Source organism: Sturnus vulgaris, chromosome 1 (genome assembly GCF_052056855.1).
Source record: "Sturnus vulgaris isolate bStuVul1 chromosome 1, bStuVul1.hap1, whole genome shotgun sequence".
In the NCBI taxonomy this organism is placed as follows: Eukaryota; Metazoa; Chordata; class Aves; order Passeriformes; family Sturnidae; genus Sturnus; species Sturnus vulgaris.
This window is the reverse complement of record NC_142243.1, coordinates 110,078,428-110,097,788: the sequence shown is the minus strand read 5'-3', so window position 1 is coordinate 110,097,788 and position 19,361 is coordinate 110,078,428. Positions and strand designations below refer to the sequence as shown.

Sequence of the window (19,361 nt, the reverse complement as noted above, 5' to 3'; positions counted from 1 at the left end):
AGGGCAGCTTTGCAGGCATAAATTGCTGTTCTTGCTGACAAAACCTCTTTTGAGCCAGAAAGGAAACCACGAGTGACCAAGCCCTCAGTATTGAGTACAGGGGGAAAAAGAGAGGAGCAGGGAATTTGTTTTTGCTGCAGCCTCATATCCAGGCTGTTCTGCTAGAAACTTCTGAATCCCTAATCTGGTTTTACAGCATCATCGTGTCTTTTTTACTCATGCTTCATTCAGAGCAGAGCTACAGAGCAGCTGTAATACCATCTAATCCATTTGCCTTAACCTGCCCTGCACTTCACAATTAAGGTTTTGTTTTTTCATGTTGTTTTGTTTGGACCAAAATCTGGGGTGCCTGTTAGGGTTATCAATTCCTCTTGGTTGCAGCAGGAAAATTATCTCTATTTCCCAATCTCAGTGGTTTTTTTTTAAATATAATAATTCAACAAGAAAGTGGAGGAACATGGTTTAGCCCTACTTCTCATCAGCGTTGATGCAGTTTCACATGCCCTGTCAGTCTTCTGTTTTCTCTGTTATTCTGTCAAAAGCAGTAGACCTTTGCTTCCTTTTCTCTCTTTACCAGGAAACTGAGGAACTGGGCCTGTTTATTGTGAATTACTCTTGGCATCCCTTTACAGGGAGAGCACCCATGTGGAAGGAGGAGGGGTAGGGCAAATTATCTATTGTAAGTGATCTGCTTTGCCTTATTGAAGAGCTTTGTGACAATAACATCTTTTAAAAGCATGTATAAATATTGAGAATGTGTACATACTATGCCATGTGATGCCTTTCAAAGACTTAAAAAATGTGAAGCCTAAAACACCTGCCTGTCTGTCCCTCATAAACACTTTCCTCCTTCAGCCTATTGTGTTCCACAGCTGATTTCAGTGACAACCTTCCCCCCAGGGCTTCCTTGGCCATGGGATTTCCATGCTCTTTGCAGTTCCTTTTGCTGAATGATGCTGGATTTCACCAAAGCTTTCGAAGGGCAGGTCACCAAGCATGGAAGCTTGGTTTTGTAGAGAGCTGGGGCCAGCTGTGAGTGAACAGGTTTGGAAATGGTAGCTGTTTTAACACTGGAAAAGGGAGTTGGCCTGGAATGCTTGAGCATCCGTAACATTAATTAATGAATTTTACCTCTGTAAGTGCAGTGCTTGCTGCTTATCAAGAAGCAAACTTTCAAGATACTATTTTCTTCTTCTCCCACTTGTCCTTAGCGTTTGTAATGGATGTATGTTGTTGGTAGCTGGAAGAAGCTGTAGCTCTACAGATGTGCATGCTTATCCCTTCTCACAGAATGTCTCTGTAGCCTTCTAACCTTAGAAGCAATTTGGAATGAAAAATTTGCAAAAAAAACGAGAAATTTACAAGAATAATCAATAACACTAAAAAAGGCTCTGTACAACCTATACTGCAAATTCCGTAGGGTGACATCTTTGTAAGACCTCAGAAAACTTAAGTGATAATACTTCATATAAAGAACTGGTCACAGCTGGTTTTCTTGTTCACTTGTATCTGAAAAGTGTAAATCATTCAGGCTGGCACTTGGTTTTATTTTCATGTATTTTTAAAATTGTCTAAATGCAATATGCAGCATAAGATGGAACAACAACTGTACATTGCAACTTTGATGGAAAAACAGAAGGAAAAACTTCTTCACTAGGAGGGTAGAGTGGCCCTGGGCCAAGTTACCCAGAGAGGTGTGGGATCTCTATGCTGGTAAGTTTTTGAGACATGCCTTTTTGAGACAGAACCAGAGGGCATGATCAAGTATTTGTGGTAGTCCTGCTTCAGGTCAGAAATTTTATTAGGTGACCCCAGAAACATGATTATTTTCCAATCAACTTTGTTCTCTTTTAATTGATACTTATGTCTCAGTTATTCTACTTAACTGGCATAAGTTTCACCATGAAAAACAAACACAAACTTGTCAATTTATAGTCTTCAGCCCATGTTATAGATTCTGTAGTATCAAATTAATTTATTTTTTTTTTTAGTGTAGTGCTGTTGGCCTCTGCATCCCATCCAGCAGGTAAAGTGAACTGAGTACTTCCTTTTTTAGGTTTCCATGTTACTTTTGCTTTTTATGCATGTTTTTAGAGACCAAAACCCAGGATTTTAGCCCTGAATATGACCAGTAATATGTTAACATATAGGAAGAAGAGAGAAAGGTATCAAAGTTGGTGTAAGCTGCATGATATTTCCCAATACTATTTTTAGCTGTCCTTTGCAAACAAGCAGTATGGGACAGACAACAAAGAACAATTTTTGAGGTGGTGCATGGTAAAGAACAAGGATTCCCTAAGTCAGTATGTCCTCTTCAGACCATGTCCCAGCAGTCCATAGAGAACTGAGTTTCTCTGCATTGTCCTCAATGCTATGCAGAGTTTTTGTTTTGTTGCTTTCATAACATGGGTGCCTTTGCTTGGCCCGTGGCAGGGTTTGAAGTAGCAGCACATCAGGTGGTAAAAATGGAGAAATTTAATATTTTATGGTGGTTAATATTCCTATCTTCTGGTATGTTCATAATTAGAAGGGTAAAGATGATTTATTTGTTGCTTTCATTAGACATTTGTTCAGCCAGAAAAACAAAGAAGGGAGCATTTAAAGAAACATAAATTCCCCCTTTTTTCCTGGTTGTGCAGATTGTGTATAAAGGAAAACCCCACCAGGATAGACATATATGTAAGATAGGATAGACAAGCCAAAGAGTCTTGCATTTTAAAAAGTGGAAGATGGAGCTTCATGCAAATCTGTAGAGCCTGAAGCCCAGAGAACTCCTGAAATTGCCACCAAGAGCAACTAAGGCCCAGGTTCCTGGAAATGCAACTACTTGAGAGCTCTACTTAGACCTAGGAGAACTATTTAAAACTCTCTACATGCTCTGTGTCACAGAGTTCAAGTGCCAGAGGGGAAGCAGCCACCATATGTCTGTGTTTCCTGTTGTTTCAGCAGGAGCTATCACATGCTGTGTAATAAAAGAAGTGGATATGATACATGTCTGAATACTCTTAGGTATCCCTTCTCCCTTTTCCAACCAAAGGCAAGAGCAGGCTAGAAGCAAGGTCAGAGAGAAATCATTAAACACACAAAAAATGTGGAAAGCATCATAAATGAAAAGTCAGCCAGCTGTAAAGGCTGAAAGGAATGTTAAACTAGTAATGTTCATGTAATTGCTGTTGCATTGCTTGTAACAGTGGGTAATTTTTTCCCACCTACTAAGTGTATTGCTTTGTCCCTCAGGTGATCTCTTCAGTGCCTTGGATTTTCCATTCCTGTACTTCTATAGGTTTCACAGCAGCTGCTGTGCCAGGTAACATCTCTATAACAGGTCATGTAAATGTTTTCAAAATACGAGATTCAATTGACTTCCAGCCTATACTCTCAATTTAAAAAATGGTAGCATAGAAAACCTTACTTGTACTAGTTTCTGCTGTTATAAGCCAGTAGAATTGCAAAGAATAAATCTTTTCATGTCTGTGGATATGCATTTGATGGCCTGAGATTCAAATGTGCTGAAAGTATATGTGTTTCCTTGAGTGAGTGCATTCTGATTGTGAGAGCTCCCAGTCACCAGTAAAATAATGTTTACCCAATGTAGCAAAGCTTTGATACATAGCATCTCTCAAATGCTTCTGAAGTTAGATTAGCCCAAACTAAGTATTAGTCTTCAGCACTATGTGGGTATACATGGATTTATTTGCCTGTACATCTTGTTATTTGGCAAAATGCTGTTTGGATAAAAAGGAAAAGCTTAACAAGCATTCCATTATTTTCAGTAGCAAAAGTTCACTGCATGTTGGCATAATTCTCACAGGACAACATAAATATGTTTCCCATATATCTTAATTAAAAAAAATCATTTATTTCCCCCCAGTCTTTTACCAAATTAAAGTAATTTTTTGAGAGGGGGAAAAAAATGTATCTTCATGCTAACTAATGGCAAAAATATTTCCTGCCAGGGATTTTCTGACTTGTATCTGGATTTTCTGTTGAAAGGGGGTATTGAGAATGATTGTTAAATGATTTCCAATTTACACAGGTTTTTGTTATGTTTTTCCAAGTGGGTCTATTCACACTACAAGTAACTTGCAATTAGGTAATCTGTAGGTAGGTGAAATCTATTTTTCTTGAAAGTGAGGTCTAACTGCAGATACTAATGGATATCTGTCTAGCCCAGATATTCTTCTCATTCACTTAATTAGAACTTTACCTCTGTGGTAGCTTCCCACTTGTTTCCATTGGCCCAGCTTTAGCACATGTGTAGTAGATAGCACTATACACTACAGGAAGGGGAAAGGAATGGTTAGATGGAGAAACAAACATCTCTGTTGCTCTCCTACATTTTATAATCTAGTATCTTTGTAGATATGTGGGATTTGGAGGAAAATCTGTGCAGTGTAAGGTAAGGGCAATTCATGCAACTAAATCTACTATCTCTGCAGAATGTCTGAAACATCAGAAGTAAGGTGTAAAATGCTCAATTTATTTAATGAAATAAATTGGTGTTAATTGTGGCATCAATATTTTAGGTATTATAATTCACTGTTTCACTTTTTTATCTCTTGAGTGGCACTAAATATCTTCAAATCGCCATGACTGAAAGCCCTTCACAGCAGGGCAGAAGATCTGGAATAAACTTTAGCTACTGGACTCTTAAAAGTATGGGCAATGTTGGTTCATTGAACTCACTCATTTCTCAGAGTGGAATGTTCTACTGCTCAGCATTCCATCCTCTGCAACAAGTTGCTGACTTTAGGCCTCTCTTTTGTCATCAAAGCAGCATCTGCTTCCTTGGCTTCAGACTTCACACACATCCCAAAGGAACTTGTGTTATGGCTCAATGCAAAAAATTCCTAATGCCTTCTACTCCTGGGGAGTTATCTTACCCTACTCTTTGGTGCCTGTATGGACGTGCAGCTGAGATGGAACTTGGCCACATCTATTGTGCAGGGAACAGCACTTGGCTGATATACTGGAGCCCAACACAGAACTTCTGACCTGAGGAGCCACATTTCCCACCCTTTCTGCTACTGTAGAGAGGGGTCCAACTGCATGGCATCACTGGCCAGAACAGCATACCCTCTGTGAATACCAAGGCACTTTTTGCTTCACCACCTGTCTGCTGTGTTGATCCTATCTCCTTTCCCATGCAGCTTTCCACAGCACTTTGTAATCACTTATGCCTCACAGTAATTTGTACCTTACAGATTTTAAAGTCTCTTTCTGTTCCCTGCTTGCTGGTTTACACTGTTCAACTGGTTCACAGTCAGTGGGTTGTACATATGTCACAAGTGAAATAAAATCCAGAGCCAAACCTCATAAACTTCATAAAGTCTGGTGAGATGTGGAACAGAATTTCCTAAAGGGTAGTCTTGGCTACAGGAGTGCTGGGGACTGCTGTCCTGTAAGACTTGAGAATCAAAATTCTCTTTATTGTCAGCAGAAAACTTTGGAGTATCCTGTTCCCAGAACTATTGAGCCATCTATTTGTTTTACAGTAAAGATGTATTTGACTTCCTAATTGGAATTTAGGCTTCATGAAGTTTAAACAGCTTGAAAGCTTCAGGCAGAAACTTTCCAGTGGTTATTTTTTCAGTTCAAGGCTCTGTGGAGGTTGAAGTGAGTTAGTTGCCAAATATGTGTGGTTCCTGCTGAAATTAGCCTTGCTGTTATTCAGAGCCATTTCAATGCCTGAAGTTAATATTTCACCTCATGTTTTCAATAATCTCTACTTTTCTGATTATGCAAGTGCATTAGAGACCAGCCATAAGAGTGTCAGACTTACTTTACTCAGATTCTAGTCACTGACTGAACAAAACCCTAAATGTACTGGACATAATGCAAGCTTCTTTTCCACCAGCTTTCTTTTTACAAATGGGATTAACACTGCAGTTCTTCTTTAGGAAAACCAAGATGCCTTTAAAAGGTTGTTTAGTTGAAATTAAGAGATTTTATTAACAACCTTTTCCCATCCCTTGCAGTGGACTGTTGGGATTCTTTCTGATGTTGCATGCAGTGAAGCTAAAAAGCAGCACAACCTCAGGGCAATATGCAGCCTGGAGTTTCCTTGCAAAGGTAAGAGAAAGACCCTCACAGGAACACAGTGAATCTGTGCATCTCCCAAGAGAACTGAGGAATTTCTCCATCTCTCTAGTTTCTCTTGCTATTCCTCCTCGATGCTTCCTTGGTCCTGTCTGTGCAACTTGCACATAGAGCTAAGGCAACAAATATCAGGTGTGTAATATCCCAGGATCATTGTCTGAGATTAAATACTGTGTATAAACTGAGTCTAATGGAACTGGGATGATTATTGCAGCTAAGGATTTGGACTACTGAATCCCAGTAACACAAACCTATACTTCCCAAAGGAGAGTATTCCTTCTGTGAGTGTGTGCACCAGCCATTGTTTACAGTGTGTCTTTCCTGAGCCAAGAGTTACAGCTAATTCCCTGAAGTTCAATACCAGAACTCTCACTGTTTTTGTTGCAGGAGAGAGCTGAGGATCTCATTTGCCTTGACATTACTAGGGTTTCTGATGGTATGTCCCACAATATTATTATATAGAAATTAGAGTCTGGATGGGCAGACAACTAGATGGGTAAAAAAATGACTGGAGGATCAGGTTCAGAAGGTAGAGGTTAATGATTCCTACTCTAACTGGAGTCTTGTGACAAGTGGAGTGGCACAGGGATCTGTCCTGGGTCCTTTCCTATTTAGTATCTTTATTGAAGAATGAGAAGCAAGAGAGTGCACTCACATTTCCAAAAGACACCAAATTGGGAGGACCTGTCAATAACAATGGAGGATAGAGTTGACTTCCAGAGGGATCTGGACAGGCTGGAGGAATGGGCCAACAGAAATCTTAGAAAATTCATCAAGGGCAGATGTGAAGCCCTGCACATAGGAAGGAAGAGTCAGTGGCAATAATAGAGCCTGAGGACTGCACAGCTGGGAAGCAACTATGTGTAAAAACACCTGAGAATTTAGTAGGCAGCAAGCAGGACATGGAGGAGCAGTGTGCCCTAGCAGCCAAAAAACCCTGAAGTATCCTGGGATGCACTTAGGATAGACAGTAAATTAGTGGAAGTGGTCATGACCCTCTCCTCAGCATTTGTTAGTTGACATCTGGAACAAGGATCCTTGTTTTAGGCACCTCAATACAGGGAAGATATTGATAAACTGGAATGAGTTTGGCAGAGGGTTGCCAGGAAAGTCAGGGGACTGGATCACTTGCATTTTGGGGAGTGGCTGCTGGACCACCAGGCTTGTTCAACCTGGAAGAGGGACATCTTTGGGCGCATTTAAGAAACAGCAGCCACCCAGTAGCTATGGAGAAATCATCCAGAAGACAGATCCAGACTATTCACAGTGCTGTGTAGGGGTGTGTAAAAAAACCAGAGAGGTTCATATTGGGTACAAGGGAAAATTTTTTCAACCCAAGGACAAATCAGGCAAGGGCAGAGGTTGCCCAGGAAGGCTGTGCTGTTTCCGTCTTTGAAGGTTTACAAGACCCAACAGGATAAAGCCCTAAGCAACTCAGTCTGACCTCCTGAGGTCCATTCCTTCTGGAATTATCCTATGATCTGTTGATCTAGGGTCTGGCTGTACTTGATTTAAGCTATTAACAACTCAGTTTTTAAATTATTGGTGGTGAATGCAGTCAAAAGAGCTTGTCAGACTCCTTTTCTCTGGTTAGATTTTATTTAGTTTCAACACTTTCAGCTAGATCATTTGAAAACCACAACCTTCCGATGTGGTTTGTGATCTCACCTTTCCTACTACAGTGAATGAAGCTGTTACATTATCAACCCCCCCAACCCATAGATTTGCATAGTGTGCTTTATTTGAAACTAGTCAAATGAGTATGTTTTTTCTAAGGATAACACGAGTGGAGTGATATGAATTGGTTTGTGCTTTGCAAGCTGTTCCTCACTGTACAAGTCACGTGGTGATTCTCACTAGTCTGAGTTTCTTCCAAACATTCTGACTCTGCAGATTTTAATGTACCTTAGCTTTCTTCTTGCTCCTTGGTCACAAAGTCAACTGATCTAAAACTTGCTCTTGAGTATTTTTTGTTTGTTTGTTTTTGGTTTTGTTTTGTTTGTTTCTTTTTGTTTGTTGTTATGTTTTTGTTTAACATTCTGGGTTGGAGATTGGAATAGCTGGCTCTGCTGTAGGTGTTATGAATGAGGGTAAATGGTTTTACATGTGGTATTTATGAACCTACTGGAAAAAAATGCAGGCAAAGATGTGTTGTGAAATATATTTTAAGCAGATTTGGGTCCATCCCAGCTGAAGTGGACCAGAGCCATAAAGTCTGGACTGGATCAAAGTTTTCCCAGAGTTCAAGGGTTTCTAGATTTGTGAGGGTTTGGCCATCTCTAGACATAAGTGATACAAAGTTTGTTCTAGCTGCTGTTGTCAATGAAATTATGTGCCTTCATAGCAACTAAAAACATGTCCCTGTGTCACTGGGAGAATTTAATCTGTTCTTTAGCCTTGAAAGTGTGTGCTTTTTAATGTACGTGGTTTAATTATCTTGCTTGGAAGGGTTTTGTAACAGAGCAATTAGTCCTTTTCCTGTTGTAGCTTCTAACCCAGTGCTCAAATTATGTCTTATCTTGAGTTTGAAGAGGGCAATAATAATGAAGACATGAGATCTGTCTGTAGCACTAATAATTTTATCAACAGTAGCAGTGTTTCTAATGTCTTTCACTAGTGTTTTAAAGCTTGCTATGTGACTTCCTTTAGAGTTCCACCATACCCATCTAAGGATGCATGAGGAGCATGGAGGAACTGCTGCTCCAAGTGCTGAAATGCAGCTGATTTGAGGTTGGAAGTCAGTGAATGCTTGAAAAGTTTGGAAGCACCATACATCAGTTTTAGAACAGGGATCAAAGCAGAGACAGACACAGACAGGCAGAAAGCAAGAGCTGAACTGGAGCTTGCCTTAAGGGTAGGGGCTGATCTACCAGTTCCCAAAAACTCTCCCAAGGAACCTTGTATCTACAAGGAACTACAGATTTATGTACTGTGTAATTAAGATTTGAGGTCCATCTGTCTGATCATTAATACTACTTCTGCAGGTGTTTGAAAATGTTAAAACTATGTACTGATCCAGCTCAGCATTGCCCAGGTATGAGGGTTGTGTCAGTCACATCTTAAATCATTGTAAGTGCAGAAAAGCAGCATTTAACTAGCACTGTAAAAATCTATTTAAGTCTAAGTGTCTGGCTCCCTTAAAAAAAAAAAAAAAAAGGAAGGAAGTTAATGTGGATAAAGAATAAAGATAGAAAGTGTTTGTATCTGGACTTGCAGAATGGGATCCAGTGGAAAAAAAAAAACAAAAAAAGCCCCGCCTCTGGTCACAACAACAGCTTTGCGTTCCCACATGAGCATTTTTCTTGGATTGAGTAGTGCCCTAGATCATCCTCTTAATCTCTCAGACTGACTGGAGTTTTCACCAGCAGTTGGAAAGGAGCAGTGTTTGAGGCCAGAATATGTTTATCTTGCAAATGAGCCAAGAAAGGAGAATGCTGTAGTCCTCAGACAGCAGCACAGGCCTCTAGGGAGGTGCAGGGAATTGGAAAATCTGTTTTCCATTTGGATGCTTTGTACCTATATGTGACTGATGAGCTGGGGATGAGATCGTTGTCACAGCTTCATTTCCAATAAATTAACCATGAGATCTGATCAGCTCTGCTTTGCACATCCAAGGACACATTCTTTGTGAAGCCCACATATTTGGCCTCCCTGCCCTCTAATTTTTCATTCACTTAAAAACTGGAGCTGGGTCATAACTTGTTGTGATGATCTTTACTTTGGCTGTGGCAATTTAATCAATGCATGAGGTTTTAAAATTCTTTCCTGTACTGATTTCTGGCAGCTTTCATGTCAGAGCATTGCTTTGTACAGAGACAGAAGAAGCACAGGTTTCATCTGTGTATAAAGCCCTGTGTGATCATTATAGTGACAAATGCTCTCTGCACTTTTTCTGTGAAAGCAAATAGTGTATGTGTTAGTTGTATCTGTATAAATTCCTGAGAAATAAAAGAAAAAAAACCCAAACCAATTAAGTGATCTGTATTTAAAAAAAGTTTTTAAGAAGTCCAAAAAATATGAAATGCTTTGTCATAGCCTTGCACAGATATAATCCCCAGAAGAGCAAGGATTTGAAGCTGTACTGAGATTTCTTGTTTTAATTTGAAAGCTGTGCTAGTACCACGGGTCTTGTACTGGAAAGAAAAAACTGGAGATGCTCATATATCCAGACAGAAGCATCTGGTGAGAATGTTAATGAGCTCTAACAGTGCTGTCAGTGAGTTTGTTTTGATTAAGGTTGCCAATCTATATCTGGTGTTGAAGCCTGTAAGAGTCTCTAAAAGTTAAGCAGCAGAAATAATTTAAATCATTAATAGAACGGAAAAAATCAGCAAGATACTGGTTACTTATGAATTCATATTCCCATATCGTGTTTAGTGTTATCCTAATAAACTTGCAGTAGGGAATTCAGTTTGTTTCCAGCAGGAACCTATTGAAGCAGCTTGCTATAAACAGGGAGAACAAATGGAAGGTCAGTGGATTTTGAATTCTCTTTTTCTTCCTCTCTCACCTGAAGAAAGGAAATTGAATAACTGAAATTAAGTTGCATGGAGGTTTACACTGATTTTCCTATGCATGGGTTGGAAGGAAATATAGAATAATTGGATCAGGAGTATGCAACTATTTTCTGTATAAACATCCCAGGCACTATTATGTAATCTATAATTTATCTGAACAGTGTTGGAGGCTCCCTAATACATAAAAGCATCCTCTGACAGCTGCTTTGGTTCCTTGTTTGTTAACTTTAGATGTGTATGCCCCAGGTCATCCTGTGTTTAATGCTGGCTGCCAGACATTGCGAAAGCAGCTTTGCAGAAGTGTCTGAAAGCATCTCTTATCTGTGGGTTCTGTGTACCAAATGTACTTATACCCCAGCAGGTTTAGTCTTCCCCCAAATATATAGGGTCTGTTCAGAATCCTTCCTGCTATTCAGAGTGACTCCCGTAGTCTTGGATTTTATATTTTGTGTCTGTGTTTTTGCTTCTTTACTCCCAGTGGTGTCTTGAAGAGAATGGATAGACTAGATCCCTCTTCATGTCAGTGCAAAAATAATTGATGATATCCATCTTAATGGCTGGGAAAGTACCAATGTTTTTATTAAAGCAGAAATTCTCTTTTTTCTGCTTCTCATAAAATGGAGAGGCCACAACTGCAGGTCTTCTGGGGCTCTTAGCCTGGTTATGCTCACTGCACCTCTCTTCACATATAGCATTTCACATGAGAATTTCATCTGCTGTAATTCCAGGGGCAAACCAACCAAGAGAAATAAAATGAACTCATGCTTTTTACATTGCAGTAATCTTAAAGCCTCTGCCAAAACATGTGCTTCAATTTGTATACCTCTTAATTCCTCTCCACTGGTGTTTAGCATGCAAGTGCTAGAAAATATTCTGCTGGGAGTTATTTACTTGCAGGAAATTTATAAAGGAGTCCTGCCATGGGTACCTTCTGAAGTAAATGTCTCTCCCTTATTCTTCTCTATTCATCCGTTATGTGTCTCTTAATAGAACAGGATTCTGGAATTAAAAAGTCTGATTAAAATTTTTAAATGTGTATCATAACTAGAACAAAAATGTGTTTGGTTTTCTGGAACTTGCCACTTGGTTACATTGTAGACTGAAGTAGTGTCTTCTTTGCATGCTGCTGGCTCAGGCAAATTGACATTGAGATTCTTGGCTGAAAATCCCATTGCTTTCTTGGCTTAGACCTCATAAAGCTTTAGGCAAAAATGTCATAAACTCCCACTGAAGTTCCATAAACACAGTGCGTTTTCATTCGGCAAAGATCCTGCACTTCATACAAGACTGTCTCGAGATCTCTGCTCACCCAACCTGGAAAAACTGTGCAGCTGCAAGCCAAAACCCTGGGATAGAGAGGGAGAATTGTGTCCTAGACCCATCTGGACTCTGCTGGCAGGAGCTCTTTGTGGTACCAATGTGGTTAGAAGTGCATCTCTGATCTGAGAAAGGAAGGTTCCATGACCTTGAAGTTTTCAAGGATTCCAAGACAGGCTTCATAAAAGTAGGAACGAATTTGTTCCATCTACACCTTGTGCACTGTCATGCATGTGGATGTGCACATATATATAGATGAAGACAATTAGAAATGGTAAAAATCCTTTGTGATTGGTCCTCTCGGTGTGGAATATGTACATTTATTCTTGCTACAAATAGTTGACTCCTGTGAGTCACCATGGGGACTATGCAAATATCTTGGAAAAGAAAATGTGTTTCTCAGCTGAGCTTCAAGCAGAGAAGGCAGTCAGTGTGAACTTCACTGCATTGTAAGGGTCTGTAAAAAAGACTAGTTGCTGAAACCTTAAAAATACCGGGTTTTGGGTAGTTTCCATGGAAACAGCTTCATAGTTATGTTGTAGCAGCCAACACTAATTACACCATATAATTGCTGAGGAGACATCAGTCTCCATAACAACTTCATTGTGTGCTGCATGGCCACTAAGCTAAGTGACACAGGCTCCCTGGGGCACTGTTGCAATTTAAGGAAGCTGTCTTGTAAGAACAGCTGAGACTTGTCGGAGATTTTGAATCACCAGGTAATGGAAAATTTTAATATTGCGAGAGTGGCGTAAATGGCTGCAATTGTGTATCCACTGAAAAAGCCAGATTTTGGGCATGACATGGTCACACAAAGTTATGTGTTGTGACTTGGGGGTGGTATTGCAGGACAATTTTCAGCTGTGCTTACTAAAATAAACAGTCTCATTAGACATTAACTTTGAGCCCTAAGAGATGCTCTGAAATAGCTTGTTTCCTTTCATCTATTATGACATCCATTTGAAGTCTATGTTTGGTACTGGCATATTCTTTAATGTAAAGCTAAAGGCAGAACCGTGAGCTTGGAGTGTGTCTTTGGAAGATACTTTTTCATTCCTAGCCTTGACAAACCATCTCTATATACAGTACAAAACCTCAATTCAAAAGTACATTTTTTCACATCTGACAGAATTTTGAATTGCAGAGAATGCAGGTGTATTTGTTCCTCTGCATAATAGATTCCTAGTCTTCCATGTTTTTATTTAGTCTCCTGCAGTTGCTAGCATATGGAGAGCTGAGGCTGGGAGATGAATCATTATTGTGACAAAGAGAAGTCAAAAGAATGAGAACTGTTTTGGAAGTCATTTCCGTTGCTAATGCACTGATGTAAATGCCAAAATTACATGGGAGAATTGTGCAGTCTGTAACATACTAATGTAGAAGGCTCCAAAGCTAGCTAAGGCTGGGCTTCCAAAAACAAGAAAGATATAGCCACATTCTTCTGCTTTGCTGGCTCTCTATTCTTTTCAGAATGTGCCCTGTTGATTTTTAAATACCTTCATGGGTGAAATGTCTCCAGGCTGTCTTGCAGATCTTGAGCCTTGACCTCTATGATAGGCACTGGGTGTCACACTTCAGGTGGCTTCCTTCAGAAACTTCAGCTGCTGCTCTCTCAAACAGGTCTTTCTCCTCCTCCCCAGCTCATACCCACTCTTTGCCAAACCTCAAGTGCATTCATTTCTCTGTCCAACGCTGTACACCTGTTTAAGGATTAGATTTTGACTTTCAACAAAAGTCAGCAAACAGCCATAGAGCTCTAGGGGAAGCAGACTAAGTGGATTATGTTCTGTTCCTGAAATATGTGGTACTCAGGGAAGTCACATAGGCTTCAGACAATCTCAGGAGATGACTGTGGGCTGTTCTTGATCTATACACAGCCAGCATGCAGAGGAAGAGGGCAGAGTCCAGCTTTCTCTCCGTGCATATTGCTGTGGATGGCTGTTCTAAGGAGCCAGACGGGAATAGGTCTGCCTTGCAGAGGCTTCCCCAACTCTTTTTGGAGGAAATGGGAGGCCAAGAGTAGAGTCAGCTGTAGTCACTTCTGTCACTGTCTTCCCATGCATGGGACACACAGAGACTGCTGAGGCCCACAGTGTGTAACCTTGTGACATTGCTCATAAAAGGCATTGCTCAAAATTGATCAGCTGTATAAATGTTTTTAAAAAAACATTTTTTCAAGTATCACATTTTTTAAAGTTTCTGATGGAATATTTTGACCTTTTGTAACATTTAATGGTTAAAAAGCCCTAGAAATGCTGTCATTTTTAAACGGAAAAATAAAACCTTGAAAACCAATTCTTCCTTGCAGTCCTTAGCATAATAATAGTAATGATAGCATGTCACTTTCTTTCCATTACATCATTACTAAAATAGCATAAACACACCAAAGAATGGCAATGCAGAGGCTGTGCCTCTGTTATTATTGTTGGGTAGTATGGAAAGGAGTCAGTAGGGAGATTTAGTTATCTTCTCTGGGAATTGTTTGTTTATGAATTAGGTTTTCCCGAAGGAGCTGTGAGATGGGAAATACAATAGGAAATGGACTTTATACGTGCATAGAAATACCAAAACTCTAAGTGTCATCTGGGAGAGTGGTTGATGGAAACTTGCTATTTTTACTAACAGATTTTTTTAAAAAAACCTTGATTACGCATGCCAAAGTTTCCTATGCTATTTTGATACTGCTGATATCCTCCACAGAGTTCTGAATTAGTCATGACAGAAAAATGTTTTACATCTGATAATGTTGACAAAGAACATATGCACTTCAGGTGTGTCTATGGATTTTAACAATAGAAAATTGCATTGCATTTCTTTTCCCTAAAATATTGCCCCTAAGATGGGCATCCCCATTGGTTCTCACAGCCCTCTTGAACCCTTTCAGCAGCATTTGGGCTTTCCATACATAAGAAAAGCAGCATGTACAAGGTCTGTTCTCTTACAGCAGTGACACTGGGGGCAAGGAAGGGTTTGAAGATGCACTCAAGAAAGGCACAGATCTTGAACTGACAACAGCCTCAGTCTGCAGTCTTCAGCATGAGACCTTTGGGCAATCCAGCACAGAAAGAGCAATCTCTGAGAATGTGTGCAGCATCCTACTCAACACCCCCTCTACAGCAAAGGGCTCCAGATGTGATCAGTCTTGGGCTAGTTCCCATCCAGGTCTTTTGGCCAGTTATGGCCGTGACTTCAGAGTGCACAGCTGGGTGGGTGTTCACCCTGAGGCTTATATGGAAAAGTTTGTGATTGGATTCCCAGGTTGCTCAGAGCACATTTACTGCTTGCAGGCTTCTGGTCTGTTTTGTGAAGGTATTATCTACCTATTATCCATCTATACACTCTGTCTGCTGGAACCAGCTTTTTCTTTTCTCCTGGATGCCAGCTGAGCCTCTGCTGAGCTGCTGCTGTGGAGGTCATGGTTCACCTGTGAGGAGCTTGGAAGGGCATCCTCTCCTGCAAAGCAGTTATAGTAACCATTCCTGACTGATGCCCACTCATGGGCATCCATCACTTGGGAAGAAGATAGGATAGGCACAGGCAGATGCTGAGCTCACTCCTTCCCAAGGAGCCAGCTCCTTTCTTGCCAGATATATATAGCAAACTGTCAGTTTGGCTGTTAAATTCACCACTTAAGTGTGGCAATGAAAATCATGGTTGTTTCATGGGAGTTATCTTCATGATCTCATGAGATGAAGAAAAACTTGGAATGCCAGAAGGCTAGCTCTTGCTGAGCTTAATATAAAATTAAGTGTATTTTATTGTGGTATTTTGCAGCAGCAGAGGGTTATTACAGCTGACTGCTGCCCACAACTGAAAATCAATACTCCTCAAAATAGATAGAAAAAGTAATTTTTTTACATAGTGTACCATATTACTGATAAGTAAAAATCAGTGTCTCAAACAGAAAATAATACTGAGACTGAGTAAAAGTAAAGAGAGGTGTATATTTTTTACAGGCTTGGATCTGCTTAAAAGGTTCCAGGAACTGAACCATTTCAGAAATAGTAGACATTATAGGGAAATTTTTCTCAGACAGAAAGGAAAATATTAATAAACTAGATGCCATGAGATGTATGTTTTGTCTCAACTAAGGTTGAGATACAAATAACTCCTTTTCTCTGATGTGTACATTAATGCCAGACTTGCTGCATTAGGGGAGAATCATAAATTCTCCCAAATTCTCTGCCATCATCCAGTACTTACTTAAGCCTTATCTTAGTCCAATCCAGTTTTTGTCTGTGCTCCTAGTAGGTAGAACATTTCACAGTTGTTGTTGCTGTTGAAATGCTTATTCCATTGCACAAATATTTAATAATTCATTAAATATGAACAACATGATGAATCACATTGCCCTGTCAGCTTCTGAACTTAGAGGTTTCAGGGGAGAGGCTGAATGTCAGGAGCCATTTAAGGCCTTTGCAGTAACGAGGCAGCATATAAGCAAAAGAGACTCCTTGACAGGCTGAAAAGATAGAGGAAAAGTACAGTTAAGCATTATAATGCATGAAGCATCTCGGAAACAGGGGATGTTGGGTCTTAAGTCTGGTGAAATAGCAAGAATGGGCAAAATGCTTCTCAGAAAATTCAAAGAAAATCAACTTTATTTGGTGTAAATAAGCCTTCTTGTTAAATGACTTTTGTTGTCCTTACTTGACAAAGCTTCAGCTGCATGGACTGTGTGTCTCATTTGCAGAACTGACCCGAACAGATGCTGTTAGTCTGGTGCATGTGCACACACCTGCTTGAATCATGATTGATCGTGTTTCCATATCAGCAAAGCACACTTAGGGACAGTGATGACAAGAATTGTGCAGGCTCTTCCCTTTGTGTCCTTAGAAATGGAACTCTGAAAGTAATAACAGTATCTGGATTACAGATGAGCACATTTAAGAGAAATATTTAAATATGAGCAGAGGTACTGTTAAAGTTGGGTTCTGTGCTCTAGCGACTTTATAGGCTGGAGATTGGTATCACTGCTTGAGCTCTTAGTCTTAGAAGGGAAAATGGATATTTTGACTGTCATCTCCAATAGCAGAGGGCAAATGATTCTTCCTTTGGCTTTGTCTTTGATCAGAAAGTCTGACCTTTATGTCTGAGTGAAGGTAGTGTGAAGTGGCTACTTGATATTCAGAAAGAAATCACTACCATGATTTTCAACCCAATGTGGTATTTTCCAAGGAACAAAGAGTTTTGATTTTCTTTAAATAGCTCACTTTTTTTGAGGAAAGCAGAATAAGTTATAATGTGCTTGTAATAGTTCAGTCCTATCTCATCAGTCATGTATGTTTGTGTATTTCTGTGGTGTGTGTATGTATAGTACAAGTTTATATATAAATGCATATAGAGATACCTGTTTATACATTGATAGCTGTAGGTCTTACTGAAGAGTCTTGTCTTGCCTTGTTCCTCTTTGGTCATTGTAAATATGACCATGATATCCTGTTTCTCGTAAGAGGAGAATTTTCTCACATAGATTCTATTAATTACACTCAATAATCCACATACCATTTTTTCCTTACTGTGCTTTAACACTGTAAAATGTTTTTGCAACATAAAATAATCATCATATCTTTGAGGTGGCTGTTATAAAGTTTAAAAAAGAGAGTGACAGTGGAGAGACAAGAAAATTAAGGCCAAGAGTCAAAATGGCTATCTGTTAGCTATACTTAAAGTCTTGGTATGGCTGAGAGCTGTAAGACAGGTGCCACATATCTCAAAGAGGTGAAGGCAGAGGATTCTCTGGAAGTGATTCAAAGGCAAGAAATTCAACCTTAATGGTTCATTTTCTCCTGCAGCCAAACTGCTGATGATATGCATATGGTGCAAGCAAAACAGCTTGGACACTCTTATCTTATATGGAATTTAAAAATGATGAAGTTAGACAGCAGTTCAGCAGTTCTTTTGATATTCACATGATGCTCAAGGTTAAAAACTAGTTACTGTAGCATATTAATCTGAAAGGATTGTACATTAATCATGTATTAATCTGGTAAAGCAGGATGTTCAATGAACTTCAAGGAACCTTTTAGGAAGCAACCACCTCTTGGTCCCACCTTGCACTTGCAGGATCAGCACCATGGTTTTATTGGTCATCAAATCCTGGAAGCAAAAAGAACTTATAGAAAACAGCACTGAAAAACATCTTCATAAATTTGATAGAAAGTAAAGGATGCACACCTAATTCCTTAAAAACTGGAACTGCATAAAGGTACCTAGCCACAGAAATGCAGAGCATTATCTTTCCTCTAAACACATACTAGGACTAATAAAGAAATTTACTTCCTCATAGCAGTCAAAAAGCTAATATATATAAATACTCATCTGCAGTACGGAAATTATTGGTTTAGATATTTGTGAGGTAAAAGAGAGAAACCACCCTAAAATATCTGATGATTGTTCTAGAGGCAAGCATTTGTTCTGCTTTTGTTGTGAAAATATTTTCCAGGGCAAGTTGCTGATTTTGTGTCATTGAAACTACCCTCTTCCTCTGATTTTAGTATGTACTATATTATAAACATAACATGTAGGTGATTTTAAGCTTTGTCAAAATCTATTGCTGTGAAAAACAGATAGACTCATTTACACTAGAACTAAGTTTTATCATTATCATTAGGCATTTGACTGCTAAAGCATGTTGAAACTCTGGCTGCTTTTGAGTCACAATACATTGAATTAATTGTGTTCTTAATCCCTGGATTTTACCATCATTGCTTTTATAATGTTAAAAAAAATTTTAAGAAAAGAAAGACAAAATATAAAAAAGGGCAGAGAGTGACCAAAACCTCCATTGAGAAAAAAGATGCTTTAAATGGAGATGAGTGCAGGCATTTAGGAAAATATGAAATAAATGTTCTCAAAGAAATTCACAGCAGCTGAAGAAACTTCTGTGTGGCTGATCAAAGCTGTGTGGATCATGAAGTGACTGTCACTGTTGCCATGGTGCCACTGTTGCCATGGTGCCAGCATCACCAGGTTGTCCTTTAAGGAGCAGCTTATATTTCAGAAGGGTTAAAGGGTTTTCTTCCTTCAGAAGAGCTGAGCAGAGTCCTCCTATGAGCAATGTGCACCTAAGTATGCTGTAATGCACAAACTCCTTGTGTTGTCTGCTGATTTCATAGACTGACTCTCCAGTGAAGTCAGTCATGGGATGAAATCCCTCAGGGCACGTCTGCACTTTGGTCAGGCTGAGGGTAACAGCAGATGTGCTCAAGTCAGTGTTAAGCTAATGGGGAGAATTGAGAGCAAAGCCTGTTTTGCTTTCCCCTTTTCTCCAATCTATTTCACTTTGAATTGTTTCTTTTCCTTGTTTGGGCTCCTCATCCTTTCAGGCAGGATCATGATATTGTTGTTTCTTTTGGGAAGAGACATTATTTTAGTGGTTCAAGGTAAAAGCTTTGTTACCTTTCCTTGGAAAAAGTTATGTGGCTG

General features: G+C 39.6%; 1 protein-coding gene across 4 annotated transcripts in view; it reads left to right on the top strand.

Moving 5' to 3' along the window:
- The window catches only part of SLC35D4 (solute carrier family 35 member D4), a 55,272-nt gene that overhangs the window by 24,671 nt on the left and 11,240 nt on the right, over positions 1-19,361 (top strand). For 2 of the 4 annotated variants that reach the window (XM_014871302.2, XM_014871303.2), the window contains exons 11-13: positions 1,992-2,026; positions 3,238-3,307; positions 5,979-6,072. In XM_014871302.2, coding sequence (XP_014726788.2) covers positions 1,992-2,026; positions 3,238-3,307; positions 5,979-6,072 — 199 coding nt within the window. The remainder of the gene's footprint in view (positions 1-1,991; positions 2,027-3,237; positions 3,308-5,978; positions 6,073-19,361) is intronic. The other 2 variants (XM_088173991.1, XM_088173997.1) reach the window with 1 other exon arrangement.